At 34.9% G+C, this 23,368-nt stretch overlaps 2 protein-coding genes across 2 annotated transcripts in view; both read left to right on the forward strand.

Annotated features, from left to right (window-relative positions):
• Positions 1 to 556: 556 nt before the first annotated feature.
• On the forward strand, positions 557 to 2,493 carry LOC108724291 (THAP domain-containing protein 4). The gene is made up of 4 exons (XM_018450601.1): positions 557 to 732; positions 812 to 1,083; positions 1,279 to 1,796; positions 2,144 to 2,493. Exons 3-4 carry the CDS (start codon positions 1,416 to 1,418, stop codon positions 2,267 to 2,269), a joined length of 507 nt encoding a protein of 168 aa, XP_018306103.1. The 5' UTR covers positions 557 to 732; positions 812 to 1,083; positions 1,279 to 1,415; the 3' UTR covers positions 2,270 to 2,493.
• A 407-nt stretch (positions 2,494 to 2,900) lies between these two features.
• The window catches only part of AMPdeam (AMP deaminase), a 45,076-nt gene continuing 24,608 nt past the window's right edge, over positions 2,901 to 23,368 (forward strand). The window contains 6 exon segments of the mRNA XM_018450602.1: positions 2,901 to 3,822; positions 4,433 to 4,530; positions 8,525 to 8,687; positions 9,443 to 10,028; positions 10,030 to 12,255; positions 17,419 to 17,586. Coding sequence (XP_018306104.1) covers positions 3,424 to 3,822; positions 4,433 to 4,530; positions 8,525 to 8,687; positions 9,443 to 10,028; positions 10,030 to 12,255; positions 17,419 to 17,586 — 3,640 coding nt within the window. The 5' untranslated portion in view covers positions 2,901 to 3,423.

The following is a 23,368-nucleotide window of genomic DNA, read 5'->3' on the forward strand; positions in this document are numbered from 1 at the left end:
CCGCACCGTATGATTTCACCCTTACACACGATAAAAATAATAGTAATGCGCATGCGCGAACAAAACATCTTCTTTAATTCAAAAAAGATACGCATTTAAAAAAAACTCATGAGGTCACACATGCATATCACGCCTAATTATAGATTTGATTTTTTTCTTTTAATATTTTTACTATATACAGCACAAAAAGATGTAGAAACAGATGTAGAAAGTTGAAATTATTTTATTTTATGTAAAATAAAACAAATTATTCAAAAATTATTTTATTAACAAAATAATAGGAAACAATAAAATAAGGCAATAGAACATTTTTCATGAATTCCTTCATAAATTTTGTTTTTTGAAAAATACAACATTATCATATAAAATATAAAAATAATAGAAATAAAAAGAATTATTATAAAATCACGATTAATATTGATTATTTATTATGCGTGAAATTGGAGTTTTACTGTCATAGCAGGTGTATTTCCGCGTATTAAAACAAAATCCGCCAAAAAATAGAGGCCAAGCTCTGATTGACTGCAGCAGTCCAATATGTGCAAGAATTTGTGTACTCCAGTGTACTCACATGTTTCCCATGATTCACAACTTCCGCCAGTCCCGCCGAATAAAATAAAAAATCTCGTCTATACAATATACAAGTGTAGTTAGTTTAGTGTAGTACAGTGTAATAGCATTATAAGTAGCATTTGATACATTTTTGTGCGACACTCGACAGACCTTCAAAACGTAAGAGATTTCCAACTTTGTCATTTTCTCTACTAAAATTGAAGGACTAATTTTAAATAAAACTAAATATATTTTACAGGGCAAACTATGGAGAAATCTGTACCCAGAATCATTGGCTTTTAAGTATCAGCTATAACATTATATAAATATTAAAATACGCATTTAAGATTCATAACTGACTGTTTGACTAAAGAAATATATGCAATTGACAAGGACACAGTAACATTATATAACTCTTCATTGTGCCGAGAAGCGTCAAGAATATATACCTATGGAAAGTCCACAGCATTATTCATGGACTTAGGTTTTATCGTTCTATCATAATAGCTTCTATTCTACCAAAATAAGCAGGTATAAGCAATAGAATAGTCAAGTGTGGATGTTAAAATTTTTAACGTAAATTTCTAACAAAACTAACCGTTTTCTATAATCAACAATTTTTGTATTTACTTAATACTGAGAGTCGTGGTCACAACAGAAACTTTTTATAAAAAATTTTATGATAAATCTTATCTTTCATATTAATTGTGATGATATGATTTACAGGTTATATTTTGTGGAGATTCTGAAATTCTCAAGTTAAACATCAGAATCTCAAAGGATACGCTCAAGGATTAGTTCTTATTTATAATTTATATACTTGTCCAACATATATCTAGAATATATAAAATAATAGTGGAAACATGAAACGTGTACCATTGCATAAAGCACTAGAATCATTGGCTTGGCTAGAAGGAACGTGGCAAACAGAGAATCAAGGCAGCGGAAAATACCCGACAATTAAGGATTTTAGCTATTATGATGAAATAAGCTTCACGTCTTTAGGGCAACCTATGTTCAATTATGCTGCGCAAAGCTTTTCTAATTCGGATTTGAAGAAGCCGATGCATCGGGAGACAGGTTTTCTGAAAGTGAACCCTGGAACTAATCAAGTAACTCTTATCTCAGCACATAATTTTGGTATAACTACCATTGAATGTGGCGAGATAACTGACAAAACCATCAACTTAAACAGTACTGATATAACTAGGATAAAAGAGGCAAAGATGCCCCATGTAACACAGGTATAACTAATAGTAAATTCAGTTACTTGCATTATACTAGATTAGCGCATGCTAAAAGGTACTATACATAAAATTAGTAAAGTTAAATGTAAAACATAAATATTATTTGATTTAATATTTCAATTCGTCATGTTATTTAATAAATATGTATTTTTGTCAAATGATTTGAATACCTATGTTATATCACTACATTTAGATATTTTGTATAAAGTAACCTTTAATGTGCACTAATTCATTGTAGTGTGACCAAATTCATCATAAATTTTATCAACTTAGCATTGCAGTTGATATTTATGTAAGTGATAGCATAATTTTGCAATTAAATTACATTTCTAATTTTATGGCAGGTATGCAGGGAATTTAAACTTCACGATAATTATTTGGAATATGTGTTTTACATGGCGACATCGAATACTCCAGTGTTGACTGAACACTTACGAGCAAAGTACATGAAAGTGAACGAAGAGAAATAAAAGAATATAAGATAGGGTGATCAGATATCTAGTTTTCCAGACATGTACTCTTTCTTAAGATGCAGACTGAGTTTTCAATATGTCCTGGGTGTGTACTCTCTTTTGGTACTTATTTTGAGAAAGAGCGAGAAGACGGAAGTTATTAAGCCCATGAAATACATAATAGTAAACTAATCACTAAATCATTATTATTAGGGATGCACCGGATCATAAAATTACCGAATACCGGATATCGGATATCCGGTGCATCCCTAATTATTATGTATCTGAATAAAATCTGTGAATAAAATATTTGAAAATTGTTAAGTATTATTATATAAAACATTTTTTTGCTAATACTAAATATGTGTTTTTATCATTTTTAGGATTTTGAAATGTATACATTTTTTCTTCTATATACTTATTTTATACCATATCTTTTTTGTTCTACTTTTAATTCTTGATGTCCTACTTTTGTACTACTTTTTAATTTGGAATGTCCTAGTTTACCAAAGATAGATCTGATCACTCTACCAGAAGAGCAAATAAAGTTTTAATTTTATTATACGCTTTTGACAATTAATTACTGTTATTTTGTAAGTATAAATAAAATTTTAGAGCGATAAAAACGCGCCGAATGAATTATTCATTATCTAATAATCTACTGCGATTATATGTGCATCCGTGCACACGTTGCATAACAAATTTGATATTCCATCGCAGATTTCACGCAAATTACCTTAGAAAAGTGTTCACTTTGTTATATAACAGCTCGAGACCTGTTTTTCGTGACTGCATAATATTATGTTTTCTGCACTTCGGATATGTATATATAATTAAATATAAGAGAGAAACAGGAAAGATGACAACTAGATGTTGAAAAGAATAGATTTGTAATAATACATGGAGCATATATTTTTCCGATTGATGATCGTGATTTCTATTTGTGAGATAAGTATCAAGTAAATGTCCGTAATGTTACAGAACGTTACGTGCTAGCGTATAGTTTCATGTAATAAATGAGATTGTGGGACGATGCGAAGGTATAAAAGATTGGAAATCTCACGTTGCTATCTCAATGTGAAGTGTGACTTACTGTTGAAGACGCGTAGATACGAAAAGCCAATCAGAAGCCTTATTAGACTACTAGATTGCCAACTACAACTGTCGCAAAGATGCAGATGAAGGTCTTGCAGCTGCATGAGCTGTTGCATGTGCTGGCCTGGTTGGAGGGCACGTGGATAACGAATGAGCCCGCAGTGGGCACGTACCCGACCATCAAGCCCTTCAATTACTACGATGAAATAAACATTACATCCACAGGTCAGCCGATATTCAATTACATCGCGCAGAGCTGGCATGCGGATTCAGGGACACCGATGCATCGAGAGACCGGCTTCCTGCAGATCTTACCAGAAACTAACAAGATCGTACTTAGTCTAATTGATAACATAGGATTGTTTACGGTCGAACAAGGTGATCTGATGGGTGATGATAATAGTACCATCGACTTGAACAGCACCAATATAGTAACGACAGATGCATCGATACCGTCTTTTCCGACTTTAACAGAGGTACGATTAAGTTTTCGGATATATGTATATTGGATGTCTTGTAACTGTAGATACGACCGCGAATGGGTAAAGATTCTATATGAACAAGTAAGTAAAAATTTAACAAAGAGAAAAAAGAAAATTAATTGTCTAATCTCTCAAAAGTTAATTTTTTTAAGCACAAAGTTTTATAAAGGCTTGTCTTCAACTGAAATTGACCACATCGCGATTGGCATATTGATTTTTTCTGCCTTTTTTTTAAATCAAAGATGAAGAAACCAGTATGTTAATCACAGCATGATCGGCTTCAGTGGGGACAAGTCTTCAGAAGAGCTCTTGTTAGGATCATGATTTAAGAATATGATGTCATTTGATGTACCGTGATGCCTTCTTATATGGTTACGATAAATTTTTTATTTTTATTCTATTTTTTATTTATTTTAAAATATAGATTTATTAATCGAATGTTGTCTCTCCAGTTACAAGACTTATATTTTTCTTTTGTATGTTACACTTGCTCACATTTTGCGTAATATATTTGCTCATGAAATCTCGCAAATATCGAACATTAATAATTATATAAGCGGAAAATTGTTGATTTTCATTAACATTCATTTTTTTTCCACGACAGACACGTCGAGTGTACAAACGCAATGGCGACAACTTGGAGTTCATTTTCTACATGGCGACATCGAAAACACCTGAGTTGACGGAACATTTGCGTGCAACGTATAGAAAGGTGGTATAAAGATCCGTGAAAGATATGTGTGTGCCAGAAGACACGAAAGCACGAAAAAATCTTTAAGTTTCTACGAATTATTCTTCACTCGTTTTATATTTATTTAAATGTAAAAACAATATTCTTGGAAAACATAAATGTATTCCTTGATATAGTTAATAAATAGCCATGTATTCATAATTTATTAATGCAGCATAGTGTGTTGGTTTGTACACAATTATACACCCTCTCTTATTTCGCTTTTATCAAGGTAAATCAACTAACTGGAAGGTAGGAAGTCGGGGCACACGATATCTAGGAGAAAATTTGCAACTGGCACGCGACGTGACCGCATAGAGTACTGCGCCACAGATTGCATCCTTAAGCATATCCTTTCACGCCCGATCGATGGAATTTAGTTATATTTCGTCGCTAACTACTGCAATGTGACTTTTATCGATTGTAATACTTGAACGTTGCGATTGACGTTGGAGTTACGTCGAGGTACCACAAATTTTAACTTGGTCCCTACTGTTTCAATTGCGTCATTATTCGTAAAATAGAATTTGAGATAAGGAATCGAAAAATAGAAATTTTAGTGTCTAATATTCTAGTATTCTATTTTTTATAGTATATTTTTAGAAAGCTTTTATAATATTTATTATATGATAATGTTACGATAATAATCATCGATAAATTTCTGTCTAACTTTAAGATCATGTTGGAGAACAACGTTAAGAACAGTGGAAGAATTAAACTCTGAGTAACAGGAAAAATTTGTTCTGCATTAAAATTTATCAAATTAAAATAAATGTTAAAAATATTCACTTTCTGAAATTAGATATTAAAAACTGTAAAAGCCAGAAACTTTATTTTAACTTTAAAAGGTGCCTTGTTAAAAAAGATATATTAATAATTAAACTTTTTATTTCTTTTTACATAATTATCAAATTTATAATAAAACATTTTATTTCTTTAATTATATATATGAAGATTCCAGTTTTGATTTTAACAATACAAAAAATCGTGACTGAACAGTTCTGAAATGATACATCATGCAGGTACCAGTCGCACACGTGGCGGACCCACGCGTTTCGTAACATTGTGAAATTCAAGTTAAAAATTCGCTGCTTAGTCGCACGAATTTACTCGGCATAAAGGGAGTAGGGAACGTAACACCTGCGTGTTTACCCGCTGAAACAGCCCCGACCTGCCACGGTAGACTCGACGATTCGACCGCGACAGTTGCTCACCGCGTCGGCATGACGAAGGATCGTTTCCTCGCCCTGAAGGTCTTGAGGATATCGGACGCAAATACCTCGCGCATACCAAGTGTTCATTTCATTGTTGCATCTATACCGCCGTTGTGAACAATTCTGGGCGATTCGAGTGTCGTTTCACGATACTCGAACTTTTGCCCTAACAACTTAATCTTCGTTTGAATCAAATTTGATCATTTTTTAATTTAAAAGTATGCCTCATTTAATCATCATGTTAAATCTTAATTCTATTCCTTTTTCTATCCACTTACTAATTTCTATCTTGTACTTTTCCTTCAAAAATATTTAATTCTTTTTAAGTAACATCCGCGCTTTTATGATTTAAATATTCTATATTCTCTAATTATTTTCTGCTAAACACGAAGTAGCAGTAACATTACATCAATATTATAATTTCTCGCTAACAATATAAATAATATAACATATGTACGTAATAAGTTATATTGTTAAATAAGAAATTATCAGTATAATTATATATTGAAGTAATATTACTGCCACTTTATGTTTAGTGAGTTTTTAATATTTGTTTACGAAATCTTTCTTTTTAAAAACTCTGTTTCTTCATTTGTGTCAAAACTTTAGCCTGGTATTCCTTCCACTCTTTTTTTATTTTACAAAGTTGTATTTTTTTTCTTCTGGAGAAATTAACATAATTTTAAATTCGGAAAATTAAACTAGAAAACTGTAGGAAGTCGATGTGAGTAAAAATGCGTTCGTTTCGAGAATTTGTATTATTGTCTTCACATCTGTTTCAGAGATGCTAAAATATTCTTTGAATCACGATTATCGACGCCGCAAGATACTCTCGTCTTTCGAATCGCACCATACGTAAACTTGAACTTCCGTCGCGTGGAGCATTATTTGAATCGATTGTGCGTCGATAGCTTCGATGTACGACGATCGTCCTTCGACTTTTTGGTCTCTGAATGGCGCGCAGCATGGCACCGCTTTACGATGGCCATGATTATTACAAGAGAATGTTTGAGCTTCAGGAGAAGCTGCGGAAGAGGCAAGTACTTCCAGGATAATCTTGCGAACGCGGGAATACTATTGTTGATAACATCGCGAAATTTTCAGCGAGGAGGAGAGAATACGACTGGAGGAGCGATTTACCATGCTTATGGGAGAGTCCCGTAACAGGTGAGTGAGTTTTAAATCCGTTTGGAATTCGAGAACTAAAATTCCTGCGATGCCGCGTTGACAGATTTGAATTTGGAATAGACAATGCAAATCAATATGACATCATCCTCATAGCAAAAAAGAGTTTTAACAATATCACAATAAAGTCATGGTGAATGTTCACTTTGTCACAGGCGTGATATCACTATGAAACTAATAAAAATTGCACTTCACTATGACACTGCTATGACATACATAAAGATAATAAAATGTTATATATATCATTGTGACTTTTTTTACAATGACATTACTATTTATCCGTGACTATTGTGAGTCTATTGTGATGTGAATGTAACATTTTTTGCTATATTATAATTATAAGTATGATCATAATGAAGTTATTGTAGTGAATCATAGTGAAGTTTGCTATACGTTTAGAAAATTAATAGTAAGTAATTACAAATCTTGTGGTCTATTTATTAGGTATTATTTATATGTATACATGTACTATTCTCTATAATGTAATATATTACCATTAACGTATTATCAGCGATTAGAGAAAGATGATAAGAATTATTAAAAGATAATTAAAAATTTTTTATTCAATTTTTATTTTTGAAAGATATAACAACATATTGCAGTTATTTTTAAATGTTTTAGCAGTCAAAAAATTTACTATCAATAAATTTACTTCATCTGGAAGCTACAGCTAGAAATGATTGGTCAAATCGACAAGATCGTCGATCAATGTTGATTCTAATAATTATTTCTGGCAGGATATTTTTTGGACAAATTTCTCAATTTAAAAATATGAAATTTTGAATGAGTCGTTCTGGCACATCGCTTAGTGCAGCAATAATGTAGAGAAATTACTTGAAATACTCGATATCGATTCAGTGGCAGTCCGGTTCTACGGAATGTCACGATCAATAACAGCCGCGAGCTCAATCCCATTCCCGTCGACATATCTCCACGCTCGGGACGACGTGAATTCTGCTCTCTCGTTGTTTACGCGTCCTGATTCGTGTCTGGCCGAGACATCCGAGCGTTTCATTGATCGTAAACGTAGGATAAAAATGTTCACGTATATCATACCTCACGATAGTGCGCGCCTCCATTTTCAAAGGAGTTGCGTTAGCTGTATATTGTCGCGGCGACCTTATGCCGCCGAGGTGACCTGGCGAGGGAGTCACATTAATTCCTTAATCGATCGCTTAACTATTTGAGTGAACTATTTCTACGTAATTTAAAAAAAAAAGAGATGAATATGTGCGAGATATTTAACGTAAGGGGTCCACAATAAGCCATATTATTTAAGCTTCAAGTCTTAAATCGTAAGAAATTGATCAATCATAGCCAAATGTGAGAAGTCGAATCAACTATGAGTGGTCAATTTCTTACGACTTAAAGCTCAGATAATAGCTTATTGTAAAAAAACCTATAAAACATGATTCTAATTTGCTAATTTTTTTATTGCAATTTACACAATACCGTATATCTGTAGAATTAATAATGTTATGAAAATAGATGAGAAAAAATGCTAGAAAATAACAGGGTATTTTCGAAAGTTAAATTTGCCATTCGATGAATGATTTTTTAATTACAGACACGATGTCTGTATAAATCGATTACGCATGAGATATATACAGTATCTGGAGGAACAACGCACGAGGGATGAAAGAAATCACAAGCTTCTAGCCGCATTGGACAGAGTTATGAACAAACTTGCTCTGATAAGCGCGAAAAAAGACAGACTCAATGTTCTCAGAGTGAGTATTTATTATTTTAGTTTTTATATCCTTGATTATATTTTTTATAGAAAAATTGCTTCAAGCTATTTTTTTTTTGTTATAACAGTATTACATTAAATCATTACATTAAATCATTATATTAAAATAAAATAATGAATTGTTGAAAAATAAGAAAAGCTGATAAAATTCCAGTTACGTTTTTATTTTCTTTTTAAGATTAATTTATTATTAATATGAAATGCAATCAATTTTTATTCTAAAGACTTAAGTTTTTTTATTTATTTATATTTATATTATCAAGCTCCGTTTTTTTATACATGCAAAGATAAATTGAAAATACAAACGAAAACTGATTTTCTCGTTTGTCATACCTACAATGCGTTTCAGTTATGTAAAACGATTTTATCAAAAATTCAAATTGTAGACATACATAAATATACATATAGTTTCATATATCGCGCTATATTATTCGTCCATTGTAGCCACATAATGAGATATGAATATGTAAACGCAAACAAATGAATCAATCCCAGCAAACACAAAATAACGTACCTGTTAATTATAATTTCACACTTAAACAATATAACATATACGTTATATTTACAGTTATATTAATTATTGAAAGAGAAATTACAAACTAACAGGTACGTTACATATAATTTTTTATTTGTTCTACGTTGTTGTGTTTATAATATTCTACCTTTTATAATAAGCATGTTTGTGTCAATTAATAATTGTGTTTATAATAAGCGACAATATTGGTTTCTTTCCAGAAACAGTACGAAGCTTATCTACTTCGCGCTTACGCCAATCACCGGCCACCCGGTAGCGTCACCGAGGATAGCGGAATCGCCAGTCAGAATGAGGATAGATACACGAAGAAAACCGTCGCGTTGGCACATCCCGATTTAGCATCTGCGGAAACAAGAAGCATTTCATCACCGCGATTGCATCCGGGGGCGCCTGGTCCACAGTCGAGTCAGCCAAGGTCTACTTCTGCGTCCAAGTTGTACAATCAGACTGCCGCAGATGTCTCGTTAAATAATCCTCCACCAATTTTGACAACTGCGCCATTAGGCGCAACCCTCGATGTTGATCATCGCCAGGCGAATGTTCTATATGGACCGCATGTTTATGCCTCCGTGCCGAACGCTCATCAATATCCGCGAATGATACCTTCCAATTACGACGGAAGTGTGCCTCGCAATCTTCAGCATGTTCCGGACATTCGCGTTTCACATGCGGAAGCGCCGGTAATATCAATTGCGCCTTCGGATCATCCCACTAATCGGTTCTTCAGGGAGCACATGGAATCGGTACAAAGCGCATCCGGTCTCTCGGCGACCGCGCGATTTCCTGCTAGTGTCTGTTCAACACCAATTCGACCCCTTGACCTCACGTCATTATCACGACACCAATATATTGATGTCCGATCCACGATCGCGGATAAGAGAATACGATCGGTCCGATACCGCGGCCGTGGAACCGACTTTAGTGACCGGGAAATCGAGTACATACCGAACAGGATCTGACATGAACATCGCTAATCAGGTCGGTCCGCTACCGGGATACATGGATTACATCCTGGCGAGTTCGCAGAAATCCGATGACGAAGGATCCACTCGTTCCATCACCAGCGACGATCTGGACAGTTTGATGAGGCGCAACGAACATTTGCTGTGGGGTAACGCGGATGTTGCCAAGACTCTGTCACCGACCGCTTTGGGAACAGACAACTTTAATCTGGATGATAACGGCAGGACGGCGATTCTAGAGAAAGAACTGGATCGATATATCAGTAATATCCGGAGAATCCATCGGGAGCACGGCGTGCAGAGCGTGGACGAACTGGACCATGAGCAGAACACTAGCGGCGATCTGTTGAATGTCTCCCTGACCGAAGATGGTCTGGAACTTCCAGCCGAGGATCGGGCGAGGAAGGAGAAGGTACCCGAAGAAATGGGCAAGATTCTAGCATTGGCTAGCGATCTCGCGTCCAAGACGGCGACTCTGAAGGATATTGCACGAGATTCGGTCGGGCAAAACGATAGTTTTGCACTCATGGAAGTCGAGGACGGAATTAGACGTCGCGAGAGTGCAAAAAGCGATGCGTCGGAATTTAAAGAGAAACGCGAGGCTGAAGGACGTACAAGAAATGAAATTCAAGAAGACGTTGCGACACACTCAGCGAAATTAGATCGACCGCGCGGAGACGCGCAGATTGCGAAAGAGGACTGGAATAACGCGACCGATTCAGCCGAGTCACGGGAACGCGATCGGGAAATACCTACTGCAAAAAAAGACAGCGTGAACGAGGAAATAGCCACGAGTGACGGATCACGGATCGACGATCCGAGAAGTGCGTCGGATGAGAAACGACTTGACCTTGTAACCGGTAAAGAATCGGATATCGATGGTGTGTTCGATGCTGCCGAAGAACTGGCGCCATGGGATCTTGCAAGTGTGCAGAAAAAAGTTCACGAGTTACATTTGGACGATGTTGACGGAGACCGAGCGGCGGGAAAAAATGTCGAAGACACGATGGACATCAAAGAAGACATCGTTAACGAATCGTCACGATTCATCGAGCAAAACGTGAATAATGAAGTGGAGAACGCGCGTCCTCCGCAGGATATACTCCCTCGTTCGGAAATGGAAAAGAAAACATTGGACATGAGCGAGATAAATGAGACCGAGGAGCAAACTGAAACACGTGGACCTATCGAGGACGCTCAAAATGTACCCTCTAAAGTTTCGGATCAACATTCAGTTGATGAACCTAAGACCGCATCGCAGCCAGGTGAGGAACTTGGTGAACCAGACGAAAGTGACAGAAGAAAATCGGACAATGACGAGACGACGGAGCTTCGAGTCGACGATCAATTCGAAGGTGTTGTAAAAGATAGTGAGTACAGTGCCGAGCAAGGATACGCTGAGGATCCGAGTAAAACGCAGCAGTACGAGCAACAAGATCCAAACCAGCAATATTACGACCCAAACATGCCGTACGAGGCTGGTAACGAGGAGTATTCGAGATATGCTGATCAAGGATACGCTCAAGATGGTCAAGAGTACGTCGAATACGTGGCTGACCAGTACGAACAGTACCCTGAAGATCTCAATAACCAACAGTACCAGCATTATCCTGACGCGCAGTACGAGCAGGATCCGAATCAAGCGTACGATTACGGCTATGACCCCAATCAGGGATATGGTGATCCTGCTCAGCAATACGACCCTAATCAAGGATACGAGAACAATCCTGACACTCAGGCGTACGATTACACTGAGCAAGTACCCTATGATCCTAATCAGACATATGATAACGCGTACGAACAGGAATACAAGGAGGAACAACGAAATCCTGATGATGACACCGAGGATCGTGTAGAGAAACCAGAAGCAGAAGAGACCTCACAGATACAGGTGGATCCAGAATCGGAACACAAATCGGACAAAAATGGGGATAAATTGCAGGCGGATGTTAACGGAGCGAGTCAATCGAAGAAGAAGAAAGATGTGATCAAGTCCCTTCTGGATTCCGACACAGATACGACAATCGAGAAGAATGTTTCGAACACAGAAAGTGATTTCGATTTCAATTAAGATATACGACACACCGGAAGGATGTTGAACTTGTTATGGATGAAGAAAAATGGTGACGATGAGATCTCGTTAATAAATGAGATCTTGGCATCTCTAAATGCCGACGTGAATATCTGCGATTAAAAGAGACGGATATAAATAATTCTAATTTTTATTGAAACGTGCAATGAGAGAGGAAGACATACATTTAGGTAGGTGAAGATAAACTAATGAATGTCAGTGAGACAAATGTGATCCAAGGAGGAACGCGACTGAATCTTGAAATGAATTACAAAAATAAAATGGACTTCCGTTTGTCCAGTTTATTCGCGAGAAGTGCCTAGAATATGGGACAATGAATTTAATTTTAATTATAGTTTCAATTAGAGCCCACGATTTATAGCGAACGGCGAGAATAATTAATTGCGAATTTCGCTTGCTACCGTAAATATCATATTTACATAATGTAGACGTAGAATAAAATGGTGAAGCAAAATGCGAGTGAAAATGTACATTATTTTGCAGACGTTTACCTACTTTCGGAAAGGAGAAAATCTCTCGTTTGAGATTTAAATTAATTAACGTCTATAAGTGCGCATTTACGCAGTTGCGAAGAAATTCATTGTTATAAAAACACGCTTGATACATCATTTTTTTACTTTAAAGATGACGCGACTAAAAAAACGTGATTTTTAAGTTATTATGAATGAATTCAGTAAACATTATTTTAAAAGTGACCTATCTTCTCATAAAAAATTGTCAAATCGTCGTCACTACTAAAAAAAGATGGTTTTTTAAGGATTGTGAAAAACGAGAAAACTTGATCATGAATATATTCTTTTTACCAATTATTTGATTAATCAATAATTTTCTGTCAAGTTGAAAAAGTTTTCCCTTTTCTTGGGAAATTTAATGTTTTGAATTGTTCCTTTTAAATAAGACAACGATATTATAAAAATTGTTTTTTGAAGAATTACTTGCGGAATCAAATTTTCTGTTCTATTTTCTCATCCAAAGTACATATTGCGCAATATGTGCAATGAGTTAATAAACAATTATATATTCAACGAATATAAATTCATATTTAATAATTTAATAATTAAATGTATTACGACTAGACATGCGCAACAATCGCGCAAGTGCATCGACAAATCCATTTTTCATCTAACAATCTTGTTTTTTTTTCATGCAAAATTTCAAGACTGGGTTTACAAGTTTGAAAAATTGATCGAAGTTGTAGCCGGCTAACGTAGTCCCTCCAAGCTTTTTTATAATCTACGCTCGCGTGCAAATAATTTATGCGTACGCTACGCAACGTGAGACCCTCGGTCCCTCGCGTCCTGTATAATTAGTGCAGCATGGTGGCGGTGTGGCGGTCAGTCGCGCGGTATGGATTTTCACGGGATCGACGGGGAATGAGTCTGCGCCAGCCGGAACGTCGCGGTTCGCAGCTGTGTCGCGCCTCCTCGACCAATCACGCTCAGTGCCACGCGCGTCACACCACGGGCGCAGTGCCGTAGGAGCCGCCGGTGAAGAGATCGTTCGTTCATTTCGTCGCGAGTGTTCCAAGAAAGGTAGGTACCTTGTGCCTTTGTCACACACTTATTCCTTCTTTATCTCTCCATTATTTTTTCTTCCCTTGGAATTACCGTCACACAGAATCGCATTGTCTTGCGGAACACGATGCGCTCTGTCTGGCGAATTGAGTGAAAGGAACTGAAAGAGACAGAGAAAGAGAAAGAAAGGGAAAAGAGAATGAGGTCTGCGTGCACACACAAAAGAAATTTTCGTGACGTCTTATAATGAAACAGCTGAGGAATTTCATCACAAAGCGGAATTATTTTTATTCAAGTTGTATCACATATTCAATTCTGCATATCAGAAGAATTAGTTATTACTCCTACAATGAGGGTATAAATATATAAAAGGATTCGATTAAATTTAACATAAGTCTCTTAGCTAGAATTTATGAACATTTTTTAAAGCAACACTCTTATCGATAGCAGGCAACATGTGTATAGGAATATTTATCGGAGATTATTATGAGTTTATAAAAGAGTTGCAATTTGTATGCTCCAAGTCATTTATATCTGATACCATAGTATACATATTTTCTATACGTGCTCCGATAAGCATATTATCTAATTATGTGTTGAGGCAGTACCCATCCCATATACGTCACTTCGATATATCGTAGATCGTAGACAGTGACTCGCACCGTGCGTCAGACTCCACTGTCACGACGACATAAGCATACGGCACAAAGCGTGTTTACGTGGCGCAGCTGGAGGCTGGAGCGTGTACTGACGGTTCAAGACGATCGAAGTATTCGCGTGGGTATACATTCGGGAGAAAAATCTTGTGTAGCGTCGATCGTAGTCGAACCGCGTCGCCGCTCGAATCGTCTCGCGTCGTGCCGGTCGCGCGTAATCGAACGGCGCCTCGAACGTCGCTGAACGTCGCCGCGTTCGTGTCGCGACCACGCCGTCCTCGAGCAACTTCACTCTGTCGATCGTGCGGATCGAAGTGGTCTGCGGACGGCGCGTACGGCTGCGCCGCGATTGGTCAAGCGCGTGCGGCCGCATCGCGATTGGCCGAACGCGTGTGCCGCGCTGCCTTCTGATTCGCTCGCTTCTTTCGCCGCGTCCATTGTAGCCGTTCGTCCGTCAGCGACGATCTCCACCGCGTGGCGCGGCGCACGCAAGACATTCCTCATCGTCCACAGGAAAACCAGGCGAAACGAGCATAAATGTGAGAGATAGATCTTGTTTCTTTTTTAGAAGTACCTTTCCTGAAAAATCTAATTTCTTAAAACTGCAGCTAATACGGCTATAGAAGGAATCCGGATGCGATAAATTGCACCGTGTGGCACGACATATAGATGTAGAGCGATAATAATTTCGCGTTTGCTGCACGAAACGCATAAAAATTCTTGCGACGAATCATTAGCATATCAATTGATCTGGCACGAGTTGCACGTATGCTCTTTCCCCATAAAAGTCTCTAATGACCGAATACGTGAACAAAGCCTAGGAAGAATGACGTGTACACATTTATCGCTGGCCTATTTAAACTATATATTTCTTGACATTTTATGTTGGTGTTTATTTTATTGCATGTATATGGAGTAAGGATATAATATAATGTAAATATTTTCTCGCGTAATTTTTTGACATTTTAAAAGGCCTGTCACGTAAACCAATATTATGAAAATTAATAGCATTTTAACTCTCCATTTGCAATCTGAGTCTTTTTGACACAAACGAATTAATTTTCACTCTCAAATTCGTGAGCTCCGAAATAAAAGAGAACGGAGTCCGATTCCCCTTCTAGAGTATCGTGTTAAAAAACTGTTTGGTAATGTAATAAGAGAGATGTTGAAAAACAAATTTTTTCTCTGAATTTTTCTATATTTTTTGAAAGCTTAGAACAGTAAAAAGAACTTTAGACGGAGGAAGTAAAAATGTGATTGCAAACGGAGGTCAATACAATAAAATAATTATATTAATTTTTTTATTGTATTAACTATTAACTGTTTTGGAATATTATTTACTTTTATTATTTATTTTTGCATATATTAAACAGTAAATTAAAATATATTAATTTTTTTATTGTATTAACTGTTTTGGAATATTATTTACTTTTATTATTTATTTTTGCATATATTAAACAGTAAATTAAAATATTACAAATAGAATGTTTAATAATAAAAAAGATGAATAAATAATTATTCACATATTGAAAAATGCAGAGCAACATTTAAGCAAAAAAAAAAATTAACTAATTAAGACAATTATATTTTACTATTTAACTATTTTACTATTTAACTATTTTACTATTTAAAAATTATTAATGATTTCAGATATTTTAATATAGAAACTGCATAAAGTAAAAATTTGATAGTTAATCAAGGAAAAAATTATTTTTAGATTTAAACTTTTTCGGATTATGATGTAATACATAGAATATTTAACTGTCGCGCATATCATAAATTAATCGGAAGATCGATTGTGTATACGTGCGCAGAAAAAGAAATTAATCGCGTCGTTGTTGTATACTAATAAATAAACTGCAATACGCTTCAACTTACGTAGACATTAATAATTAAATCGCAAGCTAAATTTGTATGACGGAAAAATATTGCACACCGTTGTTTTCCAAACGATTCGAAATTCCACAGTAATTATGATAATGATGCGATTAATCCCTGTTTAAACGAGCGCGACTCTTAATTGCCAGTTAAAACGAGCTGAACGTTTAAATTGATAGAATAACAAATTTGTTATCAGAGATGTGCGATAAAACTAATCGGAGTACAGCATCAATATGCGAATCGGGTTGTAGTATATATCATGTTAATTTCGTTTTGCACATCTATTTGCATTAAATCAATCGATGATTTGTTTTTCAGTTCTTTCTTAATAAGTTTCTCTTATTAATCATACATTATGATCTTTCATATATTTTAGCACTCACACATTTTGTTAATCAGACAGTTAAATGATAATAATTGAATTCTTTCTTATTCAGAATTGTTGTAAAGATTAATATCGCAGTGTAGTTTTATTTCCTCACAATTAGCTTTTCTTATCGCAAAGATAAGAATGATTATGCGATCTCTTCGATAAGAAGAGATGTTTTGATACTTTAATAGAAAAGTCCTTTGATAATATAAGAAAAGAAAGATAGATTATAGTTCAATATTACAACTTTATCACCAAAAGACAATCAATAGTATTCTTAACATTTTATTTACCATTATAGGTAATTAGTGATTTATATATTATTTATTTAATTATAAAATCAGTAACAATCATGAATATTGAATAAAAATATAGAAATATTAAAGAGAAAAAGAAATATTTTTAACAAATTGTGTCAGTGTTACATTTGTTGTGTTAATGTCTTTTACATAACATTTGTAACTAAATTTTCTAACATATTCATCTTGTGTTAAATTAACACAAAAATTTGAATGGGCCGTTTGAGACACATAAAATGCATTATTAATACAAATTTTCTAACTGTATTTTTATAAATATTGTATTTATTACATCTTCTTACATAAAGCGCGCGGCTTTGCAATCTGAGCGTTTCGAGAACTTATCGTGAAATCAATGGCTGATAATGCAGCTACGTCAACACCGCGAATAATTAAATAAAGCGAGCACTCAAGATGACGAACGCATTTGCAGAATTATGGAGGATATGACCGTGAACGGCGTGAAGGAGGTGAATGGTGACACAGACAGACTCTACTACGAATTGGATGGCGAGGGCGACGCCGACAGCTCGACAACTCCGAGCCACAATGTGGATCACCATCGCGATCGTGAGTATCATCGATTGTTATTTTATGATGTAACATGGTTCTAATTAGTCGTGCAAAGAACGAGCCGTTACAACATGCAATTATAACTACGGGGCAAGATAATGAGAATAACGATTTTAAAGTCAAAGTTGTCAGGATGTTATTCTTTGACAGATGTTAATTGAGTTAAAGTTATTCTTTTGAAGTGTAGCTTAATGTAGAAAATACAGTAGTCTTTGACGAGCATCCGTTCGTTGCATCAAAGCTATCCTTTGACCCTCTACTCATATTATAAAGTACGAAACTACTTTTTGAAAGTATTCATCCGTCGAAAATAGAAGCTATATTTCTTAACTTCTTAAAGGATGACCTTAAAGTCACAAGAACAAAATCATTCTCAGATTATTTGCAATTTTTCAAAGATAAAATTAGACGCTGTATTTTCCGTGACTTTGCGCTTCGAATGGCCGATCACCTTCTGCAATCATGCCATGAAATGAGCGCGAAATGTATATTGTGGAATTAGACGATTCATTATAGTAGTCACAAGTCGCTCATAGCTACAACGTTTTATTTGGCCGCACGAAAGGCGAAGTTAATTAAAGTTCGTGAGAGAGATGGAGATCGATATGAATTATACGCTGCAGCCGCGAAAGGAAGACAAATGCCTGGAGATTTTTAATCATCAAAAACTTACTAATTCTCTTGGTGCTAGGTACGGAAATGCTAGCCTGAAAAATAATAAATAAATAATCGAGAAAGCCAGGAAAAAATTTGTAACTAAGATATGAACAAATATCTAAAAATATTTTATCGATCAATATAAGATGAATTGAAATAATTTTCCAATGCTTCAATGTTGTATTTATCTCGTCATACGCAACAATTTATCATTTGAATCAATTTTTTAAACGAATTATTATCTGGTTTGTCAAATTGAGATTTTAATTCCAATTACTGGCTAACTTTTAGCAACCATTCGAGTGGATTATTCGCGTAATGAGGATTGTGCGGTTTAATTTTTTTCGAATCGTCTGTATCAAGTTTTAACTGCATTTTCATTAACATAAAATCCTGTTGATGAACGCGAGTGAAAATTTCAGAAATTGGCAGGCAGCCTAAGACCTCTCTGCAGACGGCTGATAGTATTTTGGCCGTCGTCACAATGGTGCCGACGGTTCTCGTCTCGTCAGTGCGAAGCGAAACTTTCGGAACGTGAATAGAGGGCAAAGAGTTAGCTTCCTAGAAATAAACCATAATTCGGCCGTCAAGGTAGTTTTGCGACGTCCCTCGTTGAGTCGCGTTATGCACAATCCTAAGTCCCGAGATAAAGTGGCGATTACGTGGAAATTTTGCAAGTTTCTGGGAAAACAGCTCCTTGCAGTAATCACACGGCAAATTCAAAGGTCGACGTTAATGGTGAATTCTGAAAGTGACATACGTGAAGTTTGAAAAATTCCGCGAAAATAGCTCCGGCAGTTATTGCACAACCGAGTTGAATTTCGTCGATAATTGGCTGACGAAGATACGCTCCGTGAAAATCTTGTACATTTTCCAATTCCGATCTAATTCGATTCATTAGGTTGAGTGAGTCATAAATAACTTTTTACTCAAGTTCTTATTTTTTTCTAATGTGTCTCAATTCAAGATAAATGACTTTAATTACTTTAAAAGATTCAAAAAATTAATTATTACGTTTTGCATTAATTGGAATTTTGATATAGATTCAAATCGTGATGAAAAGATACAAAAAAAATCAGACACTTATAGTTAAATATCTATTAAGTATTCAAGTTGAGATAGCCAGAAATATAATCATGATAATCAAAATTTTGATTCATATGATCAGAATTTGTTTTATTTGTACTTCTTGTTGGTACAATTAGAACATTTTTCTCAGTGTCGCAAAAATAATGTATGAAAAAGAAGGAGAAGTTGCACATTCAGAAAAATAAATTATCATTTAATTTAATAATTTCTTAACAAATTATCTTAATCATAGCAATAAATAGTATTAAGATGACGTTTAATTGCCAAATTTTTTATTAAATTAAATTTTTGTTATTATATTTCAAAATTGAACTCTTTTAGTTGAACTATTTTCTAAACAAATATTTATGTCTATCGCTTACTCGTCGACGCTATCAGATATTGGTAAACTAACGCTCTTGTCGCTTTCGCATTCGTAATCCAATCGGGAAATATGATCAGAGTTCGCGATCATGTTTGTCGTGTGTTTGAATTTATATATTATACGTTCGAAATTGTTTCGGCATTCTTCATTGTCTTTCGTTCGCTTTTGTGACCTCGTACGTGGTGCTGGCACGGTTGATAAGCACGGTAATTAGCATATTATTTAGCACGACGTCTTCGACATAGCTAAAAGTGCGTTACAACGACGACGCGCTATTAAAAGTCACTTCACCGGTATCGTGCTCGATATATCTATCGTCGTCCCAGTGAGAAATGATAATGGAATCGATGTCGAATCGACATCGAATCGACGTCGATTTGATGATTTCGACGTCGAATCGACATCGATTCCATTATCATTTCTCACTGAGGTATCTCTCGAGAACGATTACAGTATTTCTTGAGAGTTTCTGCGGTATCGCAAAAAATTCATTCGTCGCATCCTCTAGTATATCTCAAGAATCTTTTATTATCAGGAGTTATCAACGAGTTAATAAATTTTCTGTCGAAGTAAGGAACTTTCGGTAGTGCGATTTACGCTGCAACGAGGATCGCGTGACTTGGGGCGACCTGGGAAAAATGTCGATCAGGGGTGTGACCACTTCGGAGAGTGAAACGTTCCTTGGTTCCTTGCGTCTACCGAATTTTCTGATCGATCTGGATGAATTTTACGAAGGTAAAAGCGAGCGCGGACGACTCGTGTATCTGTCGGATTGTGCTGTAGCGATGCTCATAACCGCTTGATGTCGAGAACAATTTAATTGGCAAAACACATTTATGTCGACATCACTTTACTGCGAAATTGTCTCAGATAACGGTATTTTTACGTCGCGGAAGAATTATTCCGTGTGAATAACACATGTGAATAACAATGATGACGAATCTTTGTGTTCATTAATGCCATCAGTGTTTCTTATCTTGTCAATAACACAATAACCGAGCCACTGTGTCCACGTATTCTTAATTGCGAAATATGTTTATTGTTAGATTATTATGACCACAAGTTGTGTAGAGAATCGCCATTTTTTGCGCCTTTTTTATATCTTTCCGGAATTTTCTAACTATGTGTGTGAGTCATATCTACTGTTATCTTCTTGAAGCGTATTAGATGTCTAAAGCAAACTCTTCATTAAAAAACTGAAAATTATACAAGTCATCGTCAGTATAAGTCGAAGATGTTATTTTAATAATTAAAAAAAATGTTGTTCTAATATTTTGTTTAGGCGAATTATTATTTTGCTCGAATTAATAAAACTGCAAATTATAATTTTAACTTGCATATAAATATAATATATATATGCAAGTTAGCGTCAGTCTAAATTGGAGATATTACTTTAATGATTGAAGAAAAACATTGCTCTAGTATTGTTTGAGTGATTCTTGTTCTACTTGAATTATCTTAAACTAGGATTTTTTATAACATCGATAATATAACATGAATGATGTAATTCTTAAGAATTTCAAGTAATTTTCATATATTTATGGTTAAGGCCAAGGCACATAGGTCGACGTTTATCTGTTATTACATAATTATAATGCACTCATTTCCGACATTGTGAAATATTAAACCGATTAATTTCGGAAAAACGCTATTTTGAAATTTTTATTTTGTAAAATTCTGTACAAAGAGTATAAATTTAATTAAACAAGTTTTAATTATTTTTATATATTTTGACATTCTAGAGTTTTTTTTCGATTTTATTAGAATAAGCTTGCATTTGGAAGCAATTATTACTTTTAACACAGTGATAGCGAAAATGAAAAATATTCCAATTACAGAACTTTTTACGTAAGCATCTCGACATAAATTTTTATGACATTGCTTATAAATTGCAATTTTATGTTATGTAGGAATCAGAAATGAAAAATATTCTAATTACAAAACTTTTAGAAGAATTATAATTTTACTATCTCTCTCTCTCTTTTATGCAAGCATCTCGACGTAAACTTTCATAATATTACTTACAAGTTGTAATTCTGTATCACGTGGAAATCATTAAGAAAATATTATTGATAAAACAGCGTTGAAGAAATTAAATACAACTGAGAATGGAAGATACGATATTAATAAAGCCGTAGAAATTATGAACTTATCTAAATCTCGTTCCAAATTCTTTGATTCTGAAATCACTTACAGTATATTCTGCATCTTTTGCGACCTAAGTGTTTACATGAGTATCAAAAATATTGACGCCAATTTATTTTCGTCTCACAGCGCGGTATTTTTGTCGCGAGAACCAGGTCCTACATGCCAGACGAGAACGAAAAAGTGTCGACGTTCTCGATTGAGAAAAGATTGGGACGTGCTACGCGGAGATCCACGGTAACCGTGCCAAGGAGGTGCGGTATTGATCTCTTCCGCGGCTACGTCTATACGCTATGCCACTCATCTTGGCGCGTGCTAGTCGCACCGCCGCGGCCGGCCGCCAGAAATTGAATCACGCAAATTCACGCGATTGCCGTAAATAGACGTAACTGTAGCGTTCGATTCTTCCAACGCTTCAAGGAAATTTCCGCAGCTTAGAGCCGGTTACATCATTATCGCCGATAATAGCTATGTTGAATATTCATGAAAGCTACAGTCGTTGGAAAAAGAGAGAAAGAGCTTCGCTTCTGTTGAGATTTAATTAAATTTTTGTTGTTACATATCAAAATTATCTTTGGTAATTTGATATTAAACACCCTTTTTTTTGCAATATTATGTTTTGTGTCGCTGAAAGTTTACAAGTATTACCAGAGAATTTTTAATAGAATTTTAATTCAGGAATTGAAATTAGAGAAAAATTAATTGCAGAAATATTAAAAATTATAAGTATATTTAAATAAAAAAAAAAAATGAATACAAAATAGAAATTTTTTGAATTTTAAAGAAAAATCGATTCCGTTAATGGAAACATTCATAGATATAAATAAACGTACATATTCGAAGACACTTTTTATAAAAATCGTTACTACTGTGTATTGAATTTTCTTTATTCTGATTTCATGCGCATAAACACTAAATTTACGATTGATTTAACACGACGACATTAGTTTCAATTTTGATGTCGCGGAATCATTCGTGAATCGCGATGAGTCTTTCAATGAAGCCTATCTATAAATAGTTCACCGTATGTAATACAGATACTTATTATAGAATTGATTGAACACAGTTTCGTGATAAGATTGCCCAATAAACATTATCATACATGCGATAGCGAATCTGTTTTAATGGAATAATAAATTCCACTATCTATTTAATCCGCTTTTAACGTTGCAAGTGAGTTTCACTTTATTTATTTTATATAATCTATATTATGCTATCTCGTAGCATGATACAAACATAACAGCAAGATATCTACGGTACATATTTATAATATATTTTATGTATGTGCATTAAAAATGTTTTAAATAACTATTTATTTTATGAGATTTGCAAAGTAGATTTAAATAATTAAAAAGATATTTTTTCATAATCTGATCTCGCGAGCTGTTTAATTCTGAACTTATTTTATTTATATAGCTAATCTTTCTAGAGATAAAACGGCGGGCACATTCGATATAAACATAAGATTTAACAAAAAACATGACCGTTGATTATTTATCTGATATAAGATAGAATAATTATAAG

This window comes from Mycetomoellerius zeteki, unplaced genomic scaffold (genome assembly GCF_001594055.1).
Source record: "Mycetomoellerius zeteki isolate Tzet28-1 unplaced genomic scaffold, Tzet1.0 scaffold288, whole genome shotgun sequence".
In the NCBI taxonomy this organism is placed as follows: domain Eukaryota; kingdom Metazoa; phylum Arthropoda; class Insecta; order Hymenoptera; family Formicidae; genus Mycetomoellerius; species Mycetomoellerius zeteki.